The sequence below is a fragment of the Neomonachus schauinslandi genome, chromosome 1 (genome assembly GCF_002201575.2).
Source record: "Neomonachus schauinslandi chromosome 1, ASM220157v2, whole genome shotgun sequence".
In the NCBI taxonomy this organism is placed as follows: domain Eukaryota; kingdom Metazoa; phylum Chordata; class Mammalia; order Carnivora; family Phocidae; genus Neomonachus; species Neomonachus schauinslandi.
The window spans coordinates 205,008,567-205,030,150 of record NC_058403.1 but is presented as its reverse complement, the minus strand read 5'-3'; the positions used below and the strand labels follow the sequence as shown (position 1 = coordinate 205,030,150).

Here is a 21,584-nt window from a genome sequence, read left to right as displayed (position 1 = left end):
GAGACCTCGGGGGGGGGGGGGGGGCCCGGGGGTGGCCCTCCCCCCCCCCCCCCCCCCCCCCCCCGGTTGTAGGGTCCCCTCCTAATCTCCTAGGCTGGGAAGATTTCTTATTGCCCAAAACCACCCGAATGGGACAGACATTTCTCCTTCAGGGTGGGATATGATACATGGCCTCACAGTGCACCCCAATATTGCCGGGTGGGACAGACAGCCCATTACCAGCCCATAGCTCTTCCAGCCTAGAACAAAACACCCATCATCTTCCACAATGGGACAGGCGCTGGCAGAGGTGAAAGCAACGTCTCTTTTGGCCCCTCCCTACCCCGAAGCTGGACAAACACCTTCACTGTCCCCATACTCTTCCCCCAAAGGTGGTACAAATGTCCCCATCACCACCACTACCTCCCCCCACTCTCCCAAGCAGAGGAAAAATGCCCCCCAAGCTGGAACCCATGCCCCCAATTGCTCCCCCAAATTGGACACAGGCTCCTATGATTCCCCCCAAACCGACTCTCACAGACACCCCCACTTCATTGCCCAGGCTGGGGAGGCGCCCCTGCCCGCCCCCAACCTTGAGCCGCTCCACGCGGAGTTTCTCCTCCTCCAGCTCCCGGCGCGCGGCGCGGATCGCCTCCTGCAGCCGCCGCTTCTCCTGCGCACAGAGGACCGGGAGCTGCCCACGGGCCGGGCGGGGCCGCCGCCTCCCTTTCCGCCTTCCCTCCTCCGCGGGGCTCGCGGGGGCTCCCGGGACTCCCGGGGCTGCGAGCCGGGCGGGGCGGCGGAGAGCACGTCGGGGCCCCGGGCGGGGAGGGGGCTGCGGAGGCGCTGACTCAGCAGCGGGTGGGGGCGGGGCGGCAGGGGCGGGGCCGGCCGCGCCCGGGATGCTGCGGAGGCCTCGCCCGCGCCGAATGGGGGTCTGTGGAAGGGGGTGGGGGCGGGGCCTTGGAATGGGGATCCCCAAGGGGGAGACGGAGCTGTGGGGGTCCGAGATATAGGGTTACAGAGAGGGGGGGTTCAGAGAAATGGAGGTCCAGTTACGGATATCAGAGGGAGGGGGTGCCGTCGTGAGCGTCCAGAGAGACTGGGGCGTAGAGATGGGGTCCGGAGAGATGGAGGTGCAGAAATCGAGGGCTGAGAGATAGGAGTTAGTGAGATGGGGGTTCAGAGGGATGGGGTTCAGATATAGGGGTCAGAAAGATGGAAGTTCAGAGAGACTGGGGTGTAGAGATGGGGTCCAGGAAGATGGGGGTGCAGAAGCGGGAGATCAGAGACTAGGGATTAATGAGATGGGGTTCACAGGGATGGGGTCCAGAGAGATGAGGATCCAGAGATGGGGGTCTGAGAAATGGGGTTCAGACATGGGGTGTTTGGGAGACAGGGGTTCAAGAATGGAGCATCGGAGTGTGGAGTACACAGCCTCACCATTCTGAGGGTGGTGGTGACCGCATAGAGGAACTGGGGAGCAGAGGGGCCTGAGGATTTAGGTGGGGCGCCCCAGGCAGGGCTGGAGCTGAGGGTGCCTTCCCCCTCCCCCCACCACACACTTCACAGCGTTAGGCCTGCTTCCCGGATTGAGAGAGAGGTGAGGAAGAGACCTGGGGCAAGACTAGGAGTGCCCAGCACGCCGGGCGGAGCGCCCTGGGAGGGCTTCACTTACAGCGATGACCTCTAGCCGCTGCCGGTAGAGGGAGCTCTCGGCCATGGGCCTGTGGGGAGAAGGCAGACACTGCGGAGGGGGTCTCCCAGGGCCCCGCCCCGCATCAGGCCACCTCCTGAATGCTCCTCTCTGAGCCAAGATCCCTGAGCTGCTTGGAAACCAACCGAAGCCCAGCATTTTCCTCTGCCTCCCCTTTGCAACTGAAAGGAGTTGGGAGAGAGCCCAGGGGTCCTATGGGGGGGCGGGGAGAGCAGAGACCATGACAAGTTGAGCTAAAGCCCTTCCTAGGCCTTACATCACCTCTCTGAGCCTCAGTTTCCTCATGTGTAAAATGGGCTGGAATAACTTGATCCTCACCTTGCAGAGAGGTGCCCTTGCAAGGAAACACCCATGCAGGAAAAAATAGGGCATAGTGTTCCAAAAACAGTAGTGTCGTTTATTATTAATAACTTTAGTAATTCCTATGATTAATAATGTTTATGGTTAATTATAAGAACCATTCCCAGGCTGTCCTACAGGCACTCTCAAATCCTGCCAGGCCCCTAACATGCTGTGTGTCTCTTTCCAATTCCACACCCTCTCCAGAGCTCGGCTCCTACCCAGGATATACCTTCAGCCCTGGGGGATGAGGGAGTCTGGGGAGAAAAGTGTCCATCCCACAGTGGACACATGCCATTGCCATGGTAACTGGAGCTACCTGCCAACTCTCCTCCCTGGGAGCAAAGGTTACCAGGTCACGTAGCCTAGCGTTGGACTCTTGAGCTGGGAGGAGGCAGAGGGGTCTTGCTGTTTAAGGTTTAACCTGAGATCCCCCCCATCATTGACCTCCTTGCAGCACCCCAGGATCCCCACTTCCCAGCCTACAGAGCCACCCTTTCTGTGGGTTGGGACAGTCATTGTCACATGAACCTATCATCACAGATGTGCATTGATCACTCACTATGTGCACATGCTTCACAGGCCAATATCTAGAAGGATCTATCTATTTGCCTGTTGTCCCTGACATTTAGCCCAGGGAGGAGGGCACAGGGCAAGCCCTCAAACATTTATTAATTTGAGCACTAACTCTATTGCGTGAGCATTAGCCTCATTGCTCAAACTCTGCTGGGGCCTCCCAGATCTTCCCTGGCGACATCATAAAGACATAATAATGCAATGCTTATTACCTATAGTGCTCAAAGTGCTCTAGAAGGTTTCCGCTAGGCTCCCCCAGTCACCTCCGCCTCTCCCTCCCTGCCCTGATCTTGAGACACTGTAGTCCACTCTTTGCTGAGTTGATATTCTGAGAATAAAATCAGCCAACCATTATTAGCCAGTGCATACCATATGCCAGGTGCTGTTAAATGCTTTGTCTCCAGTAATGCATTTAATCCTCCCAATGATCCTGGGAGGCAATCGTACTACTGTCCCTATTTTATGGCTGGGGAAACTGAGGCTCCAAGAAGTAGTGGAAAGACTTGTCTAAGATCACTGAGTCAGGAGATCAGAACTCAGGGATCTTAGGCCCAAAACACTGGGAACACTGCAGGGAAGAGGGGAGTCTAGGCACCCTCTTATGGCAGCCACAGGCCAGAGATCAGCCTGGGAGTTCCGATTTCAGTTGGATTAGGGGGTTGAAGTCATGCTTTGCAGGGTATCCCAAAGGGAGCCCAGACCCCCTGCTAATAAGTTTGCCCTTGGGGGAGGGCTAAAGTCCCCACCCTCTGCTGTCCCATTCCCAAAATTTAATCCCCCTGCCCCTTCCTTGGGGGGGGGGGGGGGTGGAGATCGGGTTCCCATTGCTAGGCAACCAGGTTTGTAGTTGGTGAATAATGCAACGGGGGACCCAAAAGAGTGAGCAACCAAATTGGGGTCCCGGGGGAGGGAAACTCTTTTCCAGAACTCTTTACAAACCTCTGGAGCCCCTCCCCCCTCTTACTTTAAAATGCCCTCAAAACTTGAATATTAAAATTCTCTGCACACCCCGTTTGATAGTGTTTATCTCCAACTCTACAAGAACAGTGTTCGTGGCCGTGGCCTTTTGTCACCAGGAACACTTGGTGACCATTTCACTAAGTGGGTGATGGTTCCGATTTTGCCATCATCTTTCCCAGTTTGGGAGCTGTTAACTTTTTCTGTTGTATCTCAAGCATTTTTTCCCACCCTGGACACTGAGGGATGTTTCTAGAGGCAAAACATGGCAGTGAGGGACCCTGGCATTTCCTGCCCCCTCCCCAGTCATAGCCCCACCCCCAGGCTGGACTTTGAGCTTGAAGACGGCCTGCAGAAAATCCCTGAAAAAAGGAGGTGGGGGTCCACATCTCCCACCTGACTCTCTCAGGGAGGGGGACATAAAAGCCCATGGGGTTGGCTGCTGAGCTCTCTCCATTCCCCCTAGTGCCCTTAGGAGAGGCCAAGGTGGGGCTCTCACCCCCGCGGAAAGGCCAGCGACCTCCGAGCCCCTCCCAGGCCCTGCCCACCAACCCCCCTGATCCCGGACACTTACATGGGTGTGGCCGGAGACCACATCTGGCTCTGCAGGGCCATCTCTGCCCAGAAGCCCACCTTCAGGTCTCCAAGATCAGGACCCACCACCCGTTTGACTGAAGGTGCCCTGGAGGCTGTGACTTGGCTGGCGGGAAGGGGGTGCTGCAGGAGGGCACTGGGAAAGCTGGTCCAGCTGGTTTGGGCCAGGAGGCAGGAGGCACAAGCACGAGGCTCGAGGGGGGCTGGGGGCTGGCGGGCAGTTCTGGGGAGGTACTATCAGCTGTCCTGATAAATTATTTACCAGCCACTGGCCTCCTTGCCGCACTTGGCTGCCTCACAGCGAACACACTCACATGCATGGTGCAGTGTGTGGGCGGGAATGGGGCGTCACTGACCCCTCCAGAGAATGGCATCTGTCCTTGGCACCCCAGATGCCTCTCAAGTCCAGCTAGCTGCCCACCAAGGGTCACCAACGTGGCACATCACACGCGTGCGATACTCTTATAAACTACTGCCCTCCCTTCTTGGACCCTGGCTCTTGGGTGGGGAGGGAGGCACTGATCCAGCTAAGGGATTCTGGAGACCAGAGGCTGAGCACCATGGGAACCAGGAGGCCTGGCCCCTGGGTAACTGTGGATGACTTGCCCCAGGTTTCTAGGCCGTGGTTTGCCCTTTGTGAAATGGAGAATTAGATCAAGTGGCCTCCAGGACCCCGACCCCCCTTAGATGCTATAACAGTTAGGGGTGGGGCAGTGGTGAGGAAGGTCCAGAGAACTTCTTACCCAAATCTTGAGGGTCCCTGTTCTATCGTCCCCATCCTCTTCTTAAAGGACCAGCATCCTGTTTCTCAGGTGACAGCATGCCTCATTTACCCTTTGCCGTTTGGGGAAATCATCTCTTACTTTCCAGGCTAGTCTCCCACAGCCCCCAGTCCTTCCCCCATCACAGTCCTGGTCCCGCTGTGCAATTTGACATGAACCTCAGTGAGGAGGGACCTTGCCCCCGCTAGGACCCTCCCCATGTGACCAAGGGAATGTGCCTACCTAACTCTTCCCTCCCTCTTTTACATCTTACCCGGGGTACTCAGACCCCAGAATTCCCTGCCCAAATGGTCCTGTGCTTCCTGAATGCAGACCACATGGCCAGGGTGCCCCTCACCCCACCACCTCCAGCCTGACAAGTGGTCAAGGGCAGCTACTGGCGGAGGGGTGAGGATCAAGCTTGGACATGCGGCACGGGGTCCCCAGGGGCAGGCACAAGGCTCCTTGCTATGCAGGAGAGAGTTGAAGGTTGGAAAGGGGGCCAGGCTGAGAGCTGAGGTCTCCCTGAGCCCCACATTCTAGTACAAGACTCCTAGGGATTCAAAATGTTTTCATTTGAACCCGGCCTTCTAAGTCATTCTGAAAGTACATTTGCCATGATAGGAGGAGAGAACATACTTTTTAAATCAGTTTTTAATCGTGGTAAAATACATAGAAAATTTACCATTAGTGGCATTTAGTACATTCATGGTGTTGTGCAGCCATCCCCTCTGGCACCAGAATATCTCCATCACCCCGAAAGGAGACCCCACGCCCATGCACAATCTCTTCTAATTTCCCCTCCCCCAGCCCCTGGCAACCACCAGTCTGTCCCTGTAGATTTACCTACTCTGGACATTTCATATACATGGAATCATATACTATGTGGCCTTTTGTATGTCTGATTTCTTTCACTCAGCACAATGCTTTTTTTTTTTTTAAAGATTCATTTATTTGAGAGAAAGTGAGAGAGAGAGAGAGAGAGAGCATGAGCAGGGGAAGAGGCAGAGGGAGAGGGAGAAGCAGGCTTCCCACTGAGCAGGGCACCCGATGCGGGGCTCAATCCCAGGACCCTGAGATCACGACCTGAGCTGAAGGCAGACGCTCAACTGACTGAGCCACCCAGGCGCCCTAACTCAGCATAATGTTTTTAAGATCCATCCACAATGTAGTGTGTGTCAGTGTTTCATTCTTTTTATGGCTGGATAATATTCCTTTTTTTTTTTTAAGATTTTATTTTTTTAGGTAATCTCTACACCCAACGTGGGGCTTGAACTCACAACCCTGAGATCAAGAGTTGCATGCTCCATCAACTGAGCCAGCCAGGGCGCCTGAATAATATTCCATTGTATGGATTTACCACATTTTATTTATCTATTCATGTGTTGATTGACATTTGGGTTGTTTCTACCTTTTGGAGGAGAGAATGTATTTTTTAAAAAGATCTATTTATTTATTTGAGAGAGAGAGTGCACACACAAGGGGGAGGAGCAGAGGGAGAGGGAGAGAGAATCCCAAGCAGGCTCTGTGCTGAACACAGAGGCTGACGTGGGGCTCGATCTCACGACTCTGAAATCATGACCTGAGCCAAAATCAAGAGTTGGAGGCTCAACTGACTGCACCATACAGGTGCCCTGAGAATGTATTTTATTTAATTGTTTGTAGTTTGATTTTACAACTGTTAAATAGTTAGATGTATGGTATGTAGGCTTCCCTTTGTATTCTTGTCCTGTATTCTACTTCGAGGCAAGATTGTTCTATTTATAATTGTGTCTGTCTCCCAAACTCAACTGCACCTTCCAAGTCTGATTTGTTTCTTTATTCCCAGCACTGGGGTAGGTGCCTCGTACATATCATTAAATAAATCTTAAGCGACTGTTATGTATCAGGCACTGTTCTAGGCATGGGGTAGTTGGGTCTAGGCATGACCAAACAGAAAATGCTGTAAGGCAGCTCACTTTTGGTGGTGGTGAGGAGAGAGATGATATACAAATAAAGGCAATTAGTGATAACTGGTAACTGCTCTGCAAGTTACAGCCAACAGCAGGGTTAGGGTTATGGAGAAGGGCTGTGTGTGATGCAGGCTGGGTGATCAGGGACTATTTGTCTAAGGAAGTGATATCTGAGTTAAGACCTGCATAGCAGAAGCCAGCCATGTGATGAGTCCTTCCAAGCAGGGAAAAAGGCAAGTAAGTGCAAAGGCCCTGAGGTAAGAGTGCACTTGGGGGGTTTGAGGGAAGCACAAAAGCTGTAATGGAGGAGTGAGGGAGGGAGTGTCCGAAGATGAGATCTGAGAAGTGGGCAGGACCTTCTGGGTCAGAGGAGGGAATTTGGATTTTTCTTCTGAGTGTGGTGGGGAGCCATTGGAGGGACAGTGAAGTGGCTGGGATGAGGGTGGAGAGACGTGAACAAATTCAGAATATGTTTTGGGGGGCAGAGCCTGCAGATCCAACAGCAATCCAGCATATGGATGGATTGGAGCAGGGCTGAGAGAGAGAGGTTGAGGTAGATTCCCAGGTTTGGGGCATGAAAAACAGAATGGATAAGTTGCCACACATAGTGGGGAGTAGAGTTGGGGGGATCCGAGAGTTCAGTTTTGAAAGTGTTCAGTTTGACATCTATTACACTGAAGAGTGTTGAAGATGAGTCCAAAACCCAGAGAAGTCAGAGGTAGAGATATAAATTTGAGAGACACCAGCACAGAGATGGCATTTAAAGTATGAGGTTGGGGGACGCCTAGGTGGCTCAGTCGGTAAGCATCTGCCTTTGGCTCAGGTCATGATCCCGGGGTCCTAGGATCAAGTCCTGCATGGGGCTCCTCTCCCTTCTCAGCAAGGAGACTGCTTCTCCCTACTCCGGGAGAGAGTAGAAGGAGAGGGTGGGAAGGAGGGAAGTCACCAGGGTGGGCAGAGAATTGGGGGAAGGAGTGACCAGATAGTTGGATTATTCCCGAGGCTGTTTAGCGCTCCCCCTTTCTCTAGGTAACTATATCTTTCTTCCTGGTCACCCCAGAATGGTGGAGTGGGGCCAGAGGTCAGATTTGGAGAGAGCCTGGGGAAGAGTGGAAATTGTCTTTTAGGGGCGTCGGTCCTGCCCTTGAACGCCACGGTCTGGCGCCACCTGTGGGGAGCTGCTCCATACCGCAAGCCTGGATACCTCTCCGGGGACTTTCCAGCCGCCTGAGCCCAAGGTGACCGCCTTTCAACCGCAGCTGCTCCGCTAAGCCCTGGGCGCGCTGTGTCCGTCCCTCTTCCCTCAATCTGGAAGTGCACTTGGCCGCGGGCGCCTCGAGGACTTTTCCAGGAGGGGTGAAGGGAAAGCAGCCCCTGAGCTTGACGAGGGCAGTGGCACACCTCTCAGAAAAGGCCTCGCTGAGCCCAGAAACCCGGAGGGAGCCTGGGGCGCGCCAGGAGCGGGCTCCTGGCGCCCCCTCCAGTCTGAGCCGTACGCTGCAAGGGTGGAATGTGGATGGACCGCCCCGAGGCCAGGGGCGTTGCGGCCCGCCGGCCTGGGCGGGGCTAGCAAGGCCCCGGAAAGATGGCTTTGGAGGACACCAGCACCAGAGGGCCAGCGGTTCAAAGGCCTAGCCCGAGGCACAGTTGGGGTCAAGCCTCCTGGTAATGCCGGGGACGTGGGAGCGAAAAGGTGCCAGGGTGGCTCCCCGAGAGTTGAACGGCACCCAGACTTGTCTCCCAGCTGGCTGGCCGAGTCCAGGAAAAACCTCTTAAAGGAAGTCTGGTGCCCCGAGCTGACCTGAGGCGCGTCAGAGCACGAAATGCGGTGCCCTGCCGAGGCCCCCGTCCCCTCCCCGCCCCGAGGGCGGGGCCGTAAGTTTTCCCTGCAGGTGCAGGGGGCGGTGCCCGGCCCTGCCCCGGGGGGCCGTTCTGGGAGGCCAGGGGCGGGTCAGAGAAACGGCCGAGATAGGCGACGCCTTGGAACCCGCGGGCGGTGACTGTGCCACAGGTGCCGCGCAGGGCACCGTGGTCTCAGCTCTGGGCATCAAAACTCCGGCGCTGGAAACTAAGTCTTCCAAGCTGCTCCCAACGCTGGACACCGAGGCCCCCGGGCCAGAGAGCGGAGCCCTGGGGTCGTCCGAAGAGCGGAGCCCCGAGACCCCCGGGTCAGCTAAGTCCCAGGGCCTGCCGTAGAGCAGGACGCTGAGGTCCCCAGGCCAGGAGGCAAGGTCTCCGTGCCCTCCGCAGAGCAGGACGCGGAGACAGCTGAGCAAGAGCGAAGTCCTTGGGCCATCAGCGGGGCTGGACGCAGAACGCCCCGGGCCGTCTGCAGCTGGGGGGTTTGAGAGTCTCCGGCCCGGCAACCACGACCCCAAGCCGTCTAAAGCGCGAAGCGCGGGGTTCCCGAAGCAGTGTCCCCTTCAGGATCCCGAGACCTTCTCCTCGGGGTCAGATTCCGAAGGCCCCCTGCAGCATTTTCTACTGCGCCCGAAGACGCCCCGGCAGGCCCCCGAGGAGCTGTTCATGGAGACGCCCATCGAGCGAGAAATCCGCCGCAGCTGCGAACGCGAGGAGAGCCTGCGCCGGAGCCGAGGCCTGAGCCCTGGCGGTGCAGGCCGAGAACTCGTCGAGCTGCGCGTGCGGCCGGTGCTCAGCCTGCCCAGCCCCGGCCCCGCGCTCCCGCGCGCCTTGGAGCGCGCGCGGGCGGGCGCGCAGATGCAGCGAGACATCGAGCGGGAGGCCCACCGTCAGGCGGCGCTGGCGCGCCCCGCAGCCCCAGAGCGGTGCGCCCGGCCGCCGCCGCCGCCGCTCGGCGAGCTCAAGCGATTCTTTGAGGCCGCCGGGGGACGCGGCTCCTCGTCGGCGGCTGAAGGCGGCGCCGTCCCGCAGGGGCTGCCCGATCCCGGAGGCCGGCCGCGCTTGGCCGTGCAGGGTCGGTGCCCGGTGCTGGCCCGCGCCCCGCCGCGGGTCGCGCGGTCGCTGCTGGAGCAGGAGGTGAGCGAGGTGCGTGAGCGCGAGCGGGAGCTGCAGCGCCAGCGGCTCAGCGTCTACGGCACCGCCGAGTTCAAGGAGCCCGCGCCGAGCCTCACGGGTAAGCCACGCGCGCCCTGACGCTGGGGTCTGTCAGGGCTCCAGCCGCCCTCACCGACTGCCCAACTCCAGTGCCCTCTCTTCTGGCCCTCAGGTACCCCCTCAGGGCTCCCAGACTCCTGGGACAGCCCCCCCCAACTCTCCGTACCCTGCCCACGCTTCGGGGCTGCCCACTCCCTATGCTCCACCCCGTACTCGGAATGGTCGACTCCCGAATCCACCTCACCTAGGCTCTTGGTGAGAAAGGGAGGAGGATTCTAGGTGTCTTTATCGGGTTCCAGGGAACCCTGCTTGGGTTCTGGCACTCCTGGAGCCTCCCTCTGAATTTACGAGTTTCCACCTCCCCACTCTGGGTTCGCCTCCCTCCTCCTTCAGGTTGCTCCCTCCTTCATAATGGAGGCTTCCATGGGAAGCAGGGTAAACGCCTGTGTGTTTAAGGGGCGCGGCCGGCCTCCCTGGTCCTGGCCGCCTCCAGCTGGTGACAGGAGGGGCAACCCCGGCTGAGCGCCCCTTCCCCCGCAGCGAGCAGGGGCGACGGAAAGCTGGCGGTGACCTGGCCTCCCCGCAGAAAGGCGTCTGAGAGCGGCTTGGAGCAGGTGGGAGCCCCTTTCCCCCTCTTGCCTCAAGCGCTAGTCGCTCGTCCCTCCCCCCTCCTCGGGCGCCAGGGTGCTGGGCCAGGGAACGTGCACCTCCGCGCCCCCTGGGAAGTCACTCTGGGCTAGGACACAAAGTTCTGGGCAAGGCTCGGGGGTGACTAGGATGCGGTAGTCCCGGGGCCCAAACCGCCCCGCCCTGTGCCTGGGTGTCCCTCCTGCGGTGCGCGGGTGCTTAAAGTCAGCCTTCCGTCTGGCCTCCTCTCCCCAGGAGGAGCGGAAGCCTTGAGGTTCCAGCAGGCTGGGACCCCCTGCCAGAGGTAACATGCATATCAGAAGAAACTGGTAGGGGTGCCCAGGAGTGCTCTCGGAATCCACTGAAGGCCTGGAAGAGGGCCAGCCGTCTGCGCTGGGGAAGATGAAATCGACCAGCTCCTCCTTGAACCTGACTGTGAAATTGACCAGTCTCTTCTATAAAACTGTTAGTCCCGGCTGGGAAACACTACGACTCTCAAACCGCCAGTGAAACTGTTCAGCCCTCCTCCGCCTAACTGCAAACCCAACTGGCCTCTCCCTCTGGCCTTTGCGATTAGAGGGCCAGGGTCTCCGCCTCGGCTACCCTCACTCCCCAGTAAAGCCCCTTCTTTCTGGGCAGTTCAGGCTGTTTTCCTCTGGGTCCCTTCGTCTGGGCTGCGGCTGGAGCGCGCCTGGCGGAGGAAGGCCTGAGAAAGCTGCAGGAGGCGCGGGCCAGAATACAGAATGTACCCCTAGCGCCCTGTTCTGGGGCTGCTGGTCTCCCCCGGCCCGGCCCGGGTCTTGGTGCCCCCTGGCGGCGCGGGAGCGAACTGCGGCGTTCGGACAAATGAGCTCAAGCCCTTCCTTTTTCCAGACCTCGTCAACATTTATTGGTGCCAACTGCACGCCCGGAGCCGGGCGCGGGCTAGACAGGTGTTAAGAGGTTGTTCCTGCCCTGGGGACGTAAACAATAGCTACTAAAAAAAGGCGGTGGTGGTGAAGGGTACAAGCTTCTTAGCAGGGCATACAAGGCCATTTATAATCTGTCCAGCTATCGCAAACTTCACATGCGTTATAGACCCCAGACAGATATTGAGAGAAATGGGGTGTGCTTTAAAATGCCTTGTTTCAACGGGCAGGTAAGTGTTCCTCCATATCAGCAGTACTACAAATGAGTGAACTCGGTGGTGCCAGAGCTTCTGATTTCCAAAAGCACGGGGGTGGGGGGGGGAACCCAGCCTTTAAAAGAGAAATCCAGGGGACCCCGGGGGGTTCAGACCGTTAAGCGTCTTAGGTTCAGGTTATGATCTGCGGTCTGGGGATCGAGCCCCATGTCTGCCTTCCCACTAGGCATGGGAGTCTGTATCTCCCCCTGCCCTCCCCCTGCACACACACTCTCTCTCAAAATCTTAAAAAAAAATAAATCTGAACTTTAAACGTGACTTTTGGGGCGCCTGGGTGGGTCAGTCTGTTAAGTGTCTGCCTTTGGCTCAGGTCATGATCCCAGGGTCCTGGGATGGAGCCCCACATCGGGCTCCCTGCTCAGCAGGGAGCCTGCTTCTCTCCCTCTGCTGCTCCCCCTGCTTGTGCTCTCTCTCAAATAAATAAATAAAATATTTTAAAAATGTGACTAGAAAACTTTTTAAATTGGGTGTGGGGCACAGGAGGTGCAACAAGCAGCACCTGTTTGCAATAGAGCTCGTAGCTGTCAACTGTCAAGCCCGCCTTAATTTCTCTCCCAAGCCCTCAATTTCTCTCCCAAGCCGAGGTTCAAGCCCCTCTTTCATGGGGTTCAAGAGAGTCTGTGAACACCCTAAGTTCAATAAGTGTATCTGTGCAGTTTTATTCTGTGGTTTTAGGGTACCAGCTTCTTAGGCGGGCACTGAGACCCAGAGAAGACCCAGGAATGTTTTAGAATCATTGTTTCAACGCTTGGATCTGTCCAACTCTTTATGCCCTGGGTCTAGCAACAGGCTTGATTCTCCATAGGGAGGACAAGTAGCTAATGAAGAATGAAATAATGCTCACACAGCATTGGACCCCAAGAGAAGCTCAGTCTAAAGACGAACCACCTGGGGTGCCTGGGTGGCTCAGGTCATGATCCCAGGGTCCTGGGATCAAGCCTCGTATCAGGCTCCCTGCACAGCCAGGAGCCTGCTTCTCCCTCTCTCACTGTCTCTCTCTGTCAAATAAATAAAGTCTTAATACATACATACATACATACATACATACATAAATAAATATGAACCACCTGATCCCAGCATCAGCACACTGAGCGCATACTTGATGGTGACTCTGCAGAGAAAGCAAAGATCCAGCACTGTCAAGGTGGGAAATGGAAACAGCCAGAGCTGATTCTTAATTCCCAGCAGGGGAGCTAAGAACTAAGCCTGTAGAGTTGACAGGACTACTAAAGTGTGGACCTGGGTTCTCAACCTTTCCTGCAAATTGAAATCACCTGAGGCACCCTTATGTCGAGTAAATCAGAATCTGACGGGAAGCTTGGCCTCACTATTTTTTTTAAAGCTCTACAGGTGCTTCCCACATGGAGCTAAGTTTGCGAACCATCATGTAGGTAGCCGTATGCTAGCAGTTCTCAAAGTGTAGTGTTTGGACCAGCAGCCTAAGGATGGCTTGGGAACTTCTCACAAACGTATTCTTGGGCCCCATCCCAGACTTAAAAATCAGACCCTCCACATGATCCCATGCTAAAGTTGGAGAATCATGGTTATCGAGAGTTCACAAGCAACAGGATTCAGGAAATCAAGCCTGTTTCCTTCCTCTCCCAGTACTGCCACCATGCGCCAGAAACCTTTGGGTTTTTTTTAATTTTTTAAAAAGATTTTACTCATTTGACAGAGAGACACAGCAAGAGAGGGAACACAAGCAGGGGGAGTGGGAGAGGGAGAAGCAGGCTTCCTGCAGAGCAGGGAGCCTGATGCGGGGCTGGATTCTAGGACCCCGGGATCATTACTTGAGCCAAAGGCAGACGCTTAATGACTGAGCCACCCAGGCGCCCCCAGAAACCTTTAGTTTTAAGTGGCCTTAAGGGAGACTGTCTAAAGCTGTGTGGCTGGTCTGAACTGAGATGTGCTGTAAGCATGAAAGACATCAGATTTCAAAGACTTACTACCCAAAAAGAACTATCTCAATAATTTCTTGCATTGATTATATGTTGAAATATTTTTGATATGTTGGGTTAAATAAAAATCACTGGGGCGCCTGGGTGGCTCAGATGGTTAAGCATCTGAGCCTTCTGCTCAGGTCATGATCCCAGGGTCCTGGGATAGAGCCCCACATCAGGCTCCTGGCTCAGCAGGGAGCCTGCTTCTCCTTCTCCCTCTGCCTCTCTCCCTGCTCATGCTCTGTATGTGTGTCTCAAATGAATAAATAAAATCTTTAAAAAAAAATCACTAAAATTAACGTGATCTTATTTTTTACCTTACCTTTTTTAATGTGGTTACTAGGATGTTTGAAATTACGTATGTGACTTGCACTTGTGGCTCAATTTAAACTTCTTTTGGACCAAGCTAAAGAGTCTTCCAGTGTGTGTGTGTGTGTGTGCGTGCGCGTGTGTAACTCACAGGGACTAACTTAAAACCGTATTGGGAAGCTTCAGAATCCCCTTGAACTCATTCAGACTAAACAATCTTGATGAAGTCAGAAATTGTACCCCCCCCCGCCACCGCCCCCCAAAAGATCAAGGGTCTTGGTGTCCAATCGGGATGATTAATTTTACCTCTCACGTCCTTTTTTGTCATCTTAAACTGGGGCTTGGTATACTAATGTGCCAGGGAGTTTTAGGTGAGTGAGTGCTTTGCTCAAAAACGTAAAGGTTAGGTCTCTCCTCTGACTCCAAAAATGCTACAAGGAACGAAAAGGCATGCCTTAAAGGGGGTAACTCGCAGATGAGTGACTGCGGGTCAGGAAGAACACCCTTCCTCTCGCAAGGGACCAGCTGCAATCGGAAAGACCCGGTTCAGGTTCGAGCTCCGCCGCTTGCTCGCTGTAGCTTTGAATAGGTGAGTTTACCTCTCTCAACCCGGGTCTCCTTTCCAGTCCAAGGTCGGAGTTAAGGTTAGAGATCCCAAGCTGGAGTTCCTTACGGCTTTCCCACCCGGCGCGCCCCGAACACCCTGCGGAGTAAGACGACCTACCCACTCCATGACCCAAAAGCTGGAAGAGGAAGATTTGACTCTGACCTTTAGGAAACTGACCCCCGGCCCTTTCTGGGGCACGTCGGGAAAGTCTTTTCGGTAAAAAGAAGTCACTTCCGGGTCAAAATACGAGAGTGGGCGTGGCTCCGGGGTCCCTTCCCCCATTGGGCGTTGAATTTCCCGGCTACCCAAAACTTGCGGTTTTTTGGGTTCCGGTTGTTGACAGGCATTGCTACTTCCCTTTGAGCTTCATGTGCGCCTCTGCGCATGCCTTGGGCGCTTGTCCGCCAGTCGAGGGACTTTGGTTTTGTTTCAAAGACTACATTTCCCAGAAGGCCGCGCGAGTGGGCGGGGCTCCCTCGCCCCAAGGGGTGGGGCGCGGCACTGCGAGCGGACGCTGAGCCTGTGACCTCTTTCTTTCTTTTATTTAACGCAAAACTGGTGTGTCCACGTGAAGGGCTCCGCGGCCGGGCCGGACCCGGTACGGACTGGCCAGTTCGGCCTGGCCCCTTGGAAGGCGAGGCCGAGGTGTACTGGGAGAACGAGTGAGCCCCTCCCCTGCTCCCTCTCCTGGAGTTCGGAACTGTCAAGCTCCAGCTCCCACCCTCTCTGAGCCAGGCTCAAGACCCCTGCGCGGCCCATGCCGCGAGCCCGGCCGTGCTCGGGGGCCGGGCTGGGCCTGCCTGGCCCGTGAGGATCTGCACCAGCAGGTCGGTGGCCAGCATGTGCGAGGGCTCCTCAAAGCCGATGGTCAGCAGCTGCTGGTAGTCCCCAGGCGGCTGCGGGCACAAAATCCTGGGGGCCGGGACAGACAGGCCTGGACGTGAGCGCCCCCTGCTTCTCGGGAGCCCCTCCTCTCGAGTGAGAGGCTGTGGCTGAAAGAGGCTTTGTTTCAGCTGGGGGTGGGAAAAACCCTGGGGGTAAAGTGGTTTCCTTGTTGATGAGAAACCTAGAGGCTTTGGGAGGCTGAACAGCTCTAGCCCTGACCTGGCCTATCACCCAGCTAGCTGTGTGTCCTTGGGCTGGTAACTTAACCTCTCTGAGCACCTGTTTTCTTTGTAAAATGGGGCTTAAAGTATAGACCTCAATGGGTTGTTACACAAGTCTGCATAAAGCACTTTTCAGGGCACAATAAAATGCTATCCTTATTACCAAGGGAAACAATGTTTGGGGAGGTGGATGATCTTTGGTGGGGTTCTGCCCTTCCCTCCAAGCCCCAAACCCACTTTGCCATCGCCCTAACTCCTACCATGAATAAAGGTCATCCTCGGCAGGTCCTAGCGGCACCCATCGGCCAATGGACCACAGCTTCTGGATCTGGGGGCACGAATTGGCCGGACTCTTGCCTGTGTCTTCCCATGTATCTCGATAGCACAGGAAATAGCTGGAAGGGGAAGGGGAGGGGGTGTCAGTTAAGAATGAGCAGTTTCCTAACTTATTTTGAGGGCTTTGATTTTGGGGGTGAGGGAGAACTCCTCAGAATTTGCCCTCAAATTCTCATGTAGGGATGTGGCTCAACACGGAGGCCTTTTCTCCCTGTCAGCCTACTTTTAACATGAGGACTTTTATTTTAATGGGAGGGTGAATTTTTTTTTTTTTTTTTTTTAAGGTGGGGATGGCCTTTCAAAGATCTTTGGTTTCCTGCTTGGCTTTCCATGCTTTGGTGGTGGTGGTGGTTCAGAGGCCCACACTGGCATTCTGCAGAGAGAGGGGAGAACTCTGGTTCTATGAGGGGACTCACTAATCCACATGGGAATCTTGCCCCCTGCTGCTGGGCTCTGGGGTGGTTTCCAGGTTCCAACGCATCTTCTTGTAGAGGTATCGGGGGAAGCGGCTGGCGGTGTAGGCGGCTGGGGCGCAATATCTGAAGATGGACACCTCATGAGAAGGGCTGATGGAGAACCTCCCGCAGAAGAAACAGGAGATACTGGCGGGAGATGGGAGAGTGGGGAATGAGGCTGGGCTCTGGACTCCACCCTCTCCCCACCCCCATTCCAGTCTCCTACCCTTTTACCTTAGGGGGTCGGTCTCCTCCAGGTCCACGAACCCGAAGGAGGCATACATGAGGACCAGCTGTTCCAGGCGCAGGGTCAGCTGTTGGGAGATCTCCAACAGCTGCATGGAAGAAGGGGCATAATGAGATTAGCTGGCCTGCCAGGATCGCCGTCCCCCGATCATCTCCCACTCCTGAGGGGTGAAGAAGGGCATAGGGTCTAGGAAACCTGCTCCACACACCCCCTTTCGGACCAGCTCCTGCAGGGCTCCATAGATGGGGGGCACACTCCGTGCGGCTGCCTCCAGGTAGAGAAAGTAGGGCTCACACATTTGTAAGAAGGTGGGCATGGCCTTTGCCATCTGTTCCTTCTGCACTCCGTCCCTGCTCAAGGGAAAAGGGGGCCTTTGCCTGGAGTCCCTCACTCCCCGTTTCCCATTCTACTCACTGCTGACTTGGACCCCTGGCCTGGACCCCCTATTAAAAACTCCCCCCGTGCCAGGCCTTTCTCAGAGTATCTTCCAGGACCATTTGCATCAAAACCATTGGGAACACTTGTTAAGATGCTGACACCTGAGTTCTACGACTGACTTTCACTCAAAATTTCCTGTAGGGTGGAGCCTAGAAATCTAGGGTTTAAACAGCCTCCCCGAGGATTCCAATGGACACTGAAGTGTGAGAATTCCAGTCCCTTTCCCCCTGGGCTGGACATCACACTATCCTTTGGTGGTGGTGGTGGGGTGGGCTGGGGGGGGGTGGGCTGGGGGGGGGTGGGGGGGGGTGGGGGGGTGGGGGGGTCTCCTCACATTGGTAGCCGGTTGGGCCAAATCTGGCCCAGATTGGTTTTGTTTAGCCTGCCCAGGGTTCAGAATGTAAGCCAACAGTTAAAAAGTGGGAGTCCTCGTGAATTGGCAACCCCCCCGGGGCCACATAATAGCAGGCGCTCCCTAACCCCAAATTTCTACACAGTTCTTATCACTCTTCGAAATGGGATCCCCAATCAGCTAGCTTCATTTACTGTCTCTGGCTCCTGATGCTTTTGAGTTTGGGAACCTAGCATGTGTTGCCTATCCCATTACCCTCTCCTCAGTCTCATTCTCGGGACCTAGGACCCCGTCCAGCATCACCTGTAAAGCAAGTAGCTCTGGAAATCATCTGCCTTCTTGAGCAGGTAGCGGAGCTGTTCGGTGATGGGGCTGAACATGGTGTCCAGGGGTAAGCGAGGAGGGGCGGGCCCTGGGCCCGGGGCCAGAGGCTCGGGGGAAGGAGTAGCGGTAGAGGCCTCCGGCAGCTGCCCCTGGACGTCCTCCGGTTCTGCCTCCGGTGGGTCCCCAGGCCCGCCAGGGGACGCCGACCAGGAAGGGTCTCCGCAGGGCTGCGCCCCAGGTTCCAAGTCGTCCGGGGGCGGTGTTTCCCCCGGGCCCGGGGGGAACGGCTCCACGAACCACTGCTCGGTAGCCATCGTGGGGTCGCAGGCGAGGGCCGCAGCTCTTTAAGCCTCCGCCGCTCACGTTGGCCGCGGGTTCGACCCCGCCCCGGGAACTTCGGACTTGCCGGGACTGGGAATGCGGCCCCCTTCCAACTCGCCCCTGCCTCGACCTCTCTGCCGGCGCGGCGCCGCGCGGAGGGAGTTCGCCTCGTTTGAATTTCAACACGCGGGAGGGGCGCGCCTCTCCGGTCCGCGCTGCGCGCCCGCGGGGCCCCGCGCACATGCGCGCTCCCGGAACCTGGCTTGGGGGACGCGTCCGAGACAGGCGACCTGGGCCGGTGCTGGCGCGACCCTGTCCTGGGGTGCGGCCCGGGGGCCAGCGCCTTTCTCCTAGGCAGTTTCCTAGGGAAGAGGGGTCTTTACCGAGCTTCCAAACCCGGAGCGCAGGTACATAAAGGGAGGACGCCCAGGCCTCGTAGTCTGACTCTGGCCCCAGAGGCTGTATATATTTTTTAAAAACTCTAATGGAGTTGGGAAACTGCATTAGAACTTAGTAGGGACTTGTGATGTCAGTAGCTGTTTCAACTGATAACAATACTGAAAATCTTCACTTGGAAAAACGTGCCGGTCCCATGATCTCATCCCTCCTGTTCCTTTTATCCGCGAGGACCGAGAGGCCTGAAGACCCTACTGTGGGTCCAGAACAGACCCCTGCGCCCCAATCGTTATAGACTAGATTCTTGGTGGCGTGCCAAGGCTGATAGCCAGCTAGGAAGCCAAATACATTAATTACACTTAAAAAGACTCTGGGTAAAGAACTCAGACAGGTGTCTGACCCCACCCTGTGTGACCCTGAGCAAGCATCTTTGCTGTGCTGAGCCAGTTGCCTCCTCCAGAAAGTGGTGTTTTATGAGCTCTCTGCCAATGGGGCTGCAGAGAGAACAACCGAGAAAATGCTCATAAAGCCTAGTTAGCTGCTGGTCACTCAACAAATATTTGAGCACCTACTGTGTGCCTGGGCACTGTCCTGAGCATCGGGAGATGACCCAACTAAGCAAATATTTCTGCTCTCCTGATGCACGTCCTGTCCTAGCTGGCTGTCAGGCAGCCCCATGCACTACCTGTCTTCCTCCTCAAACAATTTTGTCTTAACCCTAGACTCTCCCAGGAGGCCCATAGCTCTTCAAGCCCCTCCCCCCATTCCATTCATAAAATCGAACTCCTGGCTTTTTTTTTTTTTTTAAACTTTATTTAAAAAACCTTCGGTGCAATATTAAAAAGCAATACAGCCAGCCGGAGCAACAACCAACAGAAAGAAAGGAGGGTTAGGGAAGACCCAGAGACCCCACCCCAGCTGTTCCCAGGGGCAGACAGGGATGGGGCATGGGTGGTGGGGGAGAGAGGAAAGGCCACCCACCAGAATGAACAGGCAGAACAAAACATTTATATAGGAAACATCTGGCTGAACTGAAGAAGATCTAGGGGAGATAGGAAGCCCCCATTTTTGTTTTTTGCTTTTTTTCTTCAAAAATGTCCTAGACTCGAGGGGAGGGCTGGCCTCCTGGGGTGAAATGAGCAGGCCCTGTCCCACCCCACACTCCTCTGTCATGGAGTACAGGATGTGCTGGGGGCCAAATGTGTGTATGCTGGGGAAACACAGGGAAGAGATGAGTAGGGAGGAATGCCCCCTCACTGGAATCTGTTACGAGGGCTGAGAGCGTCCCCATCCAGCTCCTGGACTCTGGGGGTCTTGGGTGAGATGGGGGCTGGAATGGGTTGGGGCAGAGGGGAGGCTGGGCGCTCAGCCTAGAAAGCCATCGGGGTCGTCATCCTCAAAGTGGCCTTGCTGCAGCACCTTGATGTGGTGCTCGTAGATTTTCAGGGCCGGGCCCAGGCGGATGGACAGGCCAGTCAGCACATCTGTGCGCTGCATGAGCAGCAAAGACTTGCCATCGATTTCCTGGGTGGGACGGAGAGAGCAAGCGAGCAAGGTCAGAGCAGACCCCCACTGAGGCCCTGGCATAGAGGGGTACACCGAGGGCTGAGAACTCGCCTGCTCTTGGAAAGCTGTTGCCTGCTCCGGGAAGCCGGCCTCGGTGAAGTACTCAACCACATCCATCACCGTCCACTCCACAGGGTCAGCCGGCTTCTCTTTGCGCCCAGAACTGTGTCACAACAGAGGGAACCAGTGAGCAGAGATACTCCTCTGACTCTTACACACACACAGGCGACACTCCCATGTCTCAAATACCCCAACTTACGGACAGCCAAAGGGGGTTCCATCAGCCCCTGGTAGGGCTGGTTTTCCTGGGGGCAAAGGCACAGGGGATGGGGAGTCTGGCCCAGTGGCAGCAGAGGCTGGGAAAGAAAACACATATGCCTGTGGCTTTGTCTTGGGGCTCAGTTCCTCCCCACCAGGCAATACCCCCCCAACTCAGAGAGATCCTTACCTGATCCCCCTTCCTTATTCATGGCTGCCATGGAGAACACTTGGCGGGTACCACTGCCTGGTGCCGGCCCCCGGCTTTCATCCTGGCCCTGGTGGGGTCCACAGGGTGTCCACTCCTTGACCCTCTCCTTGGCACTCTGAGGGCCTCGCTCGCCATTAAGCTGGTGGTGCTGGGCACCTGCTGGGCGGTCACCCTCAGGCACCTCCGAGCCCTCAGACACATCGTCTTCATCATCTTCCTCTTCATCATCTTCTTCCTCCTCTTCCTTCTCAAGCACTCGCTCTTCTCCACCTCTCTGGTGCCGGGGAGAGAGCCGGGAAAGGTTAGTAGCTGTTCTGGCCCTGGGCCCAGTCCCTGGGATCCAGGACCGAGTGGTGTGCTTAACACCCACCTTTAATACCAACACGGACTAACTTTTACGCATTCAGTCCGTGCCAGGCTCTGTGTTAATAAAGCCCTCGGTAGCCAAATCTCACTAAACTCGCTCAACAACCTCAAGGGGTCGCTACTGCTATTAAGTCCCGTTTTACAAGCGGAGGAAACTGAGGCTCGGCAAGATTAAGTCACTTGCCAAGGTCACCATGCGCCGAACCCGCAGGAAAGACGCGAAAAGCCAGGGCCGCTCGCCACCCGGTTCCTCCCGGGACTCGCGCCCCGCCACCAACTTCGCCCGCACCTGCCTACCGCGCGGCACCCCCCCGCCCTTCCCCGGCGCGCTCACCTTGCTCCGCGACGCGCGGGCGCTGGCGGCCGGCGGCGCCCGTCCGGGCCTGTCCCCGCGGGGCAGCGCGAGCGCTCCGAGGCGGGTGCGCTCCAGGCGGCCCCGCGCTGCCGCCTCTTCCTCCAGCAACCCCTGCACGCGGCCGCGGGTCAGGCGGCCGCCGGCGCCGCCGCTGCCCCCGAGGTAGCGCACGACTTCCCGCAGGCTCACGGGCCGCGCCGGGCCGCCGGCCCGCGCCGCGCCCCCCTCCGGCGGCTG

The 21,584-nt window shown here is 56.5% G+C and overlaps 4 protein-coding genes across 5 annotated transcripts in view; 1 reads left to right on the top strand and 3 right to left on the bottom strand.

The window, feature by feature from the left end:
- The window catches only part of PALM3 (paralemmin 3), an 8,584-nt gene extending 4,235 nt beyond the window's left edge, over positions 1–4,349 (bottom strand). The window contains exons 1-3 of one of the 2 annotated variants that reach the window (XM_021704983.2): positions 4,143–4,349; positions 1,658–1,706; positions 572–652 (exon numbers count right to left, since the gene is read on the bottom strand). In XM_021704983.2, the coding sequence (XP_021560658.1) occupies positions 572–652; positions 1,658–1,706; positions 4,143–4,183 (171 nt within the window). In that variant the 5' untranslated portion in view covers positions 4,184–4,349. The remainder of the gene's footprint in view (positions 1–571; positions 653–1,657; positions 1,707–4,142) is intronic. The other variant, XM_021704984.2, reaches the window with a different exon arrangement.
- Positions 4,350–9,315: 4,966 nt separating this feature from the next.
- Positions 9,316–12,019, top strand: MISP3 (MISP family member 3). Its single transcript, XM_021705346.2, has 3 exons — positions 9,316–9,969; positions 10,491–10,564; positions 10,833–12,019. Exons 1-3 carry the CDS (start codon positions 9,402–9,404, stop codon positions 10,848–10,850), a joined length of 660 nt encoding a protein of 219 aa, XP_021561021.1. The 5' UTR covers positions 9,316–9,401; the 3' UTR covers positions 10,851–12,019.
- Positions 12,020–15,353: 3,334 nt separating this feature from the next.
- Positions 15,354–18,188, bottom strand: C1H19orf67 (chromosome 1 C19orf67 homolog). Its single transcript, XM_021705460.1, has 6 exons — positions 17,854–18,188; positions 16,969–17,113; positions 16,748–16,848; positions 16,475–16,660; positions 15,983–16,117; positions 15,354–15,528 (listed from the first exon to the last, which is right to left on the bottom strand). Exons 1-6 carry the CDS (start codon positions 18,186–18,188, stop codon positions 15,354–15,356), a joined length of 1,077 nt encoding a protein of 358 aa, XP_021561135.1.
- Positions 18,189–19,399: 1,211 nt separating this feature from the next.
- The window catches only part of SAMD1 (sterile alpha motif domain containing 1), a 2,957-nt gene continuing 772 nt past the window's right edge, over positions 19,400–21,584 (bottom strand). Inside the window, exons 2-6 of the mRNA XM_044913025.1 lie at positions 21,327–21,581; positions 20,606–20,900; positions 20,417–20,513; positions 20,209–20,320; positions 19,400–20,115 (exon numbers count right to left, since the gene is read on the bottom strand). Of these exons, the coding sequence (XP_044768960.1) occupies positions 19,957–20,115; positions 20,209–20,320; positions 20,417–20,513; positions 20,606–20,900; positions 21,327–21,581 (918 nt within the window). The 3' untranslated portion in view covers positions 19,400–19,956. The remainder of the gene's footprint in view (positions 20,116–20,208; positions 20,321–20,416; positions 20,514–20,605; positions 20,901–21,326; positions 21,582–21,584) is intronic.

Excerpts from the sequence above, each read along its gene's own strand:
- MISP3 (XM_021705346.2), top strand. The coding sequence starts at position 9,402 with ATGGAGACGCCCATCGAGCGAGAAATCCGCCGCAGCTGCGAACGCGAG. Across the intron at positions 9,970-10,490 it reads GCCCGCGCCGAGCCTCACGG|CGAGCAGGGGCGACGGAAAG; the intron begins GTAAGCCACGCG and ends CTTCCCCCGCAG.
- C1H19orf67 (XM_021705460.1), bottom strand. The coding sequence starts at position 18,188 with ATGGCTACCGAGCAGTGGTTCGTGGAGCCGTTCCCCCCGGGCCCGGGG. Across the intron at positions 17,114-17,853 it reads CAGAGCTACTTGCTTTACAG|CAGGGACGGAGTGCAGAAGG; the intron begins GTGATGCTGGAC and ends TTTTCCCTTGAG. Across the intron at positions 16,661-16,747 it reads GAGGAGACCGACCCCCTAAG|TATCTCCTGTTTCTTCTGCG; the intron begins GTAAAAGGGTAG and ends ATCTCCCGCCAG.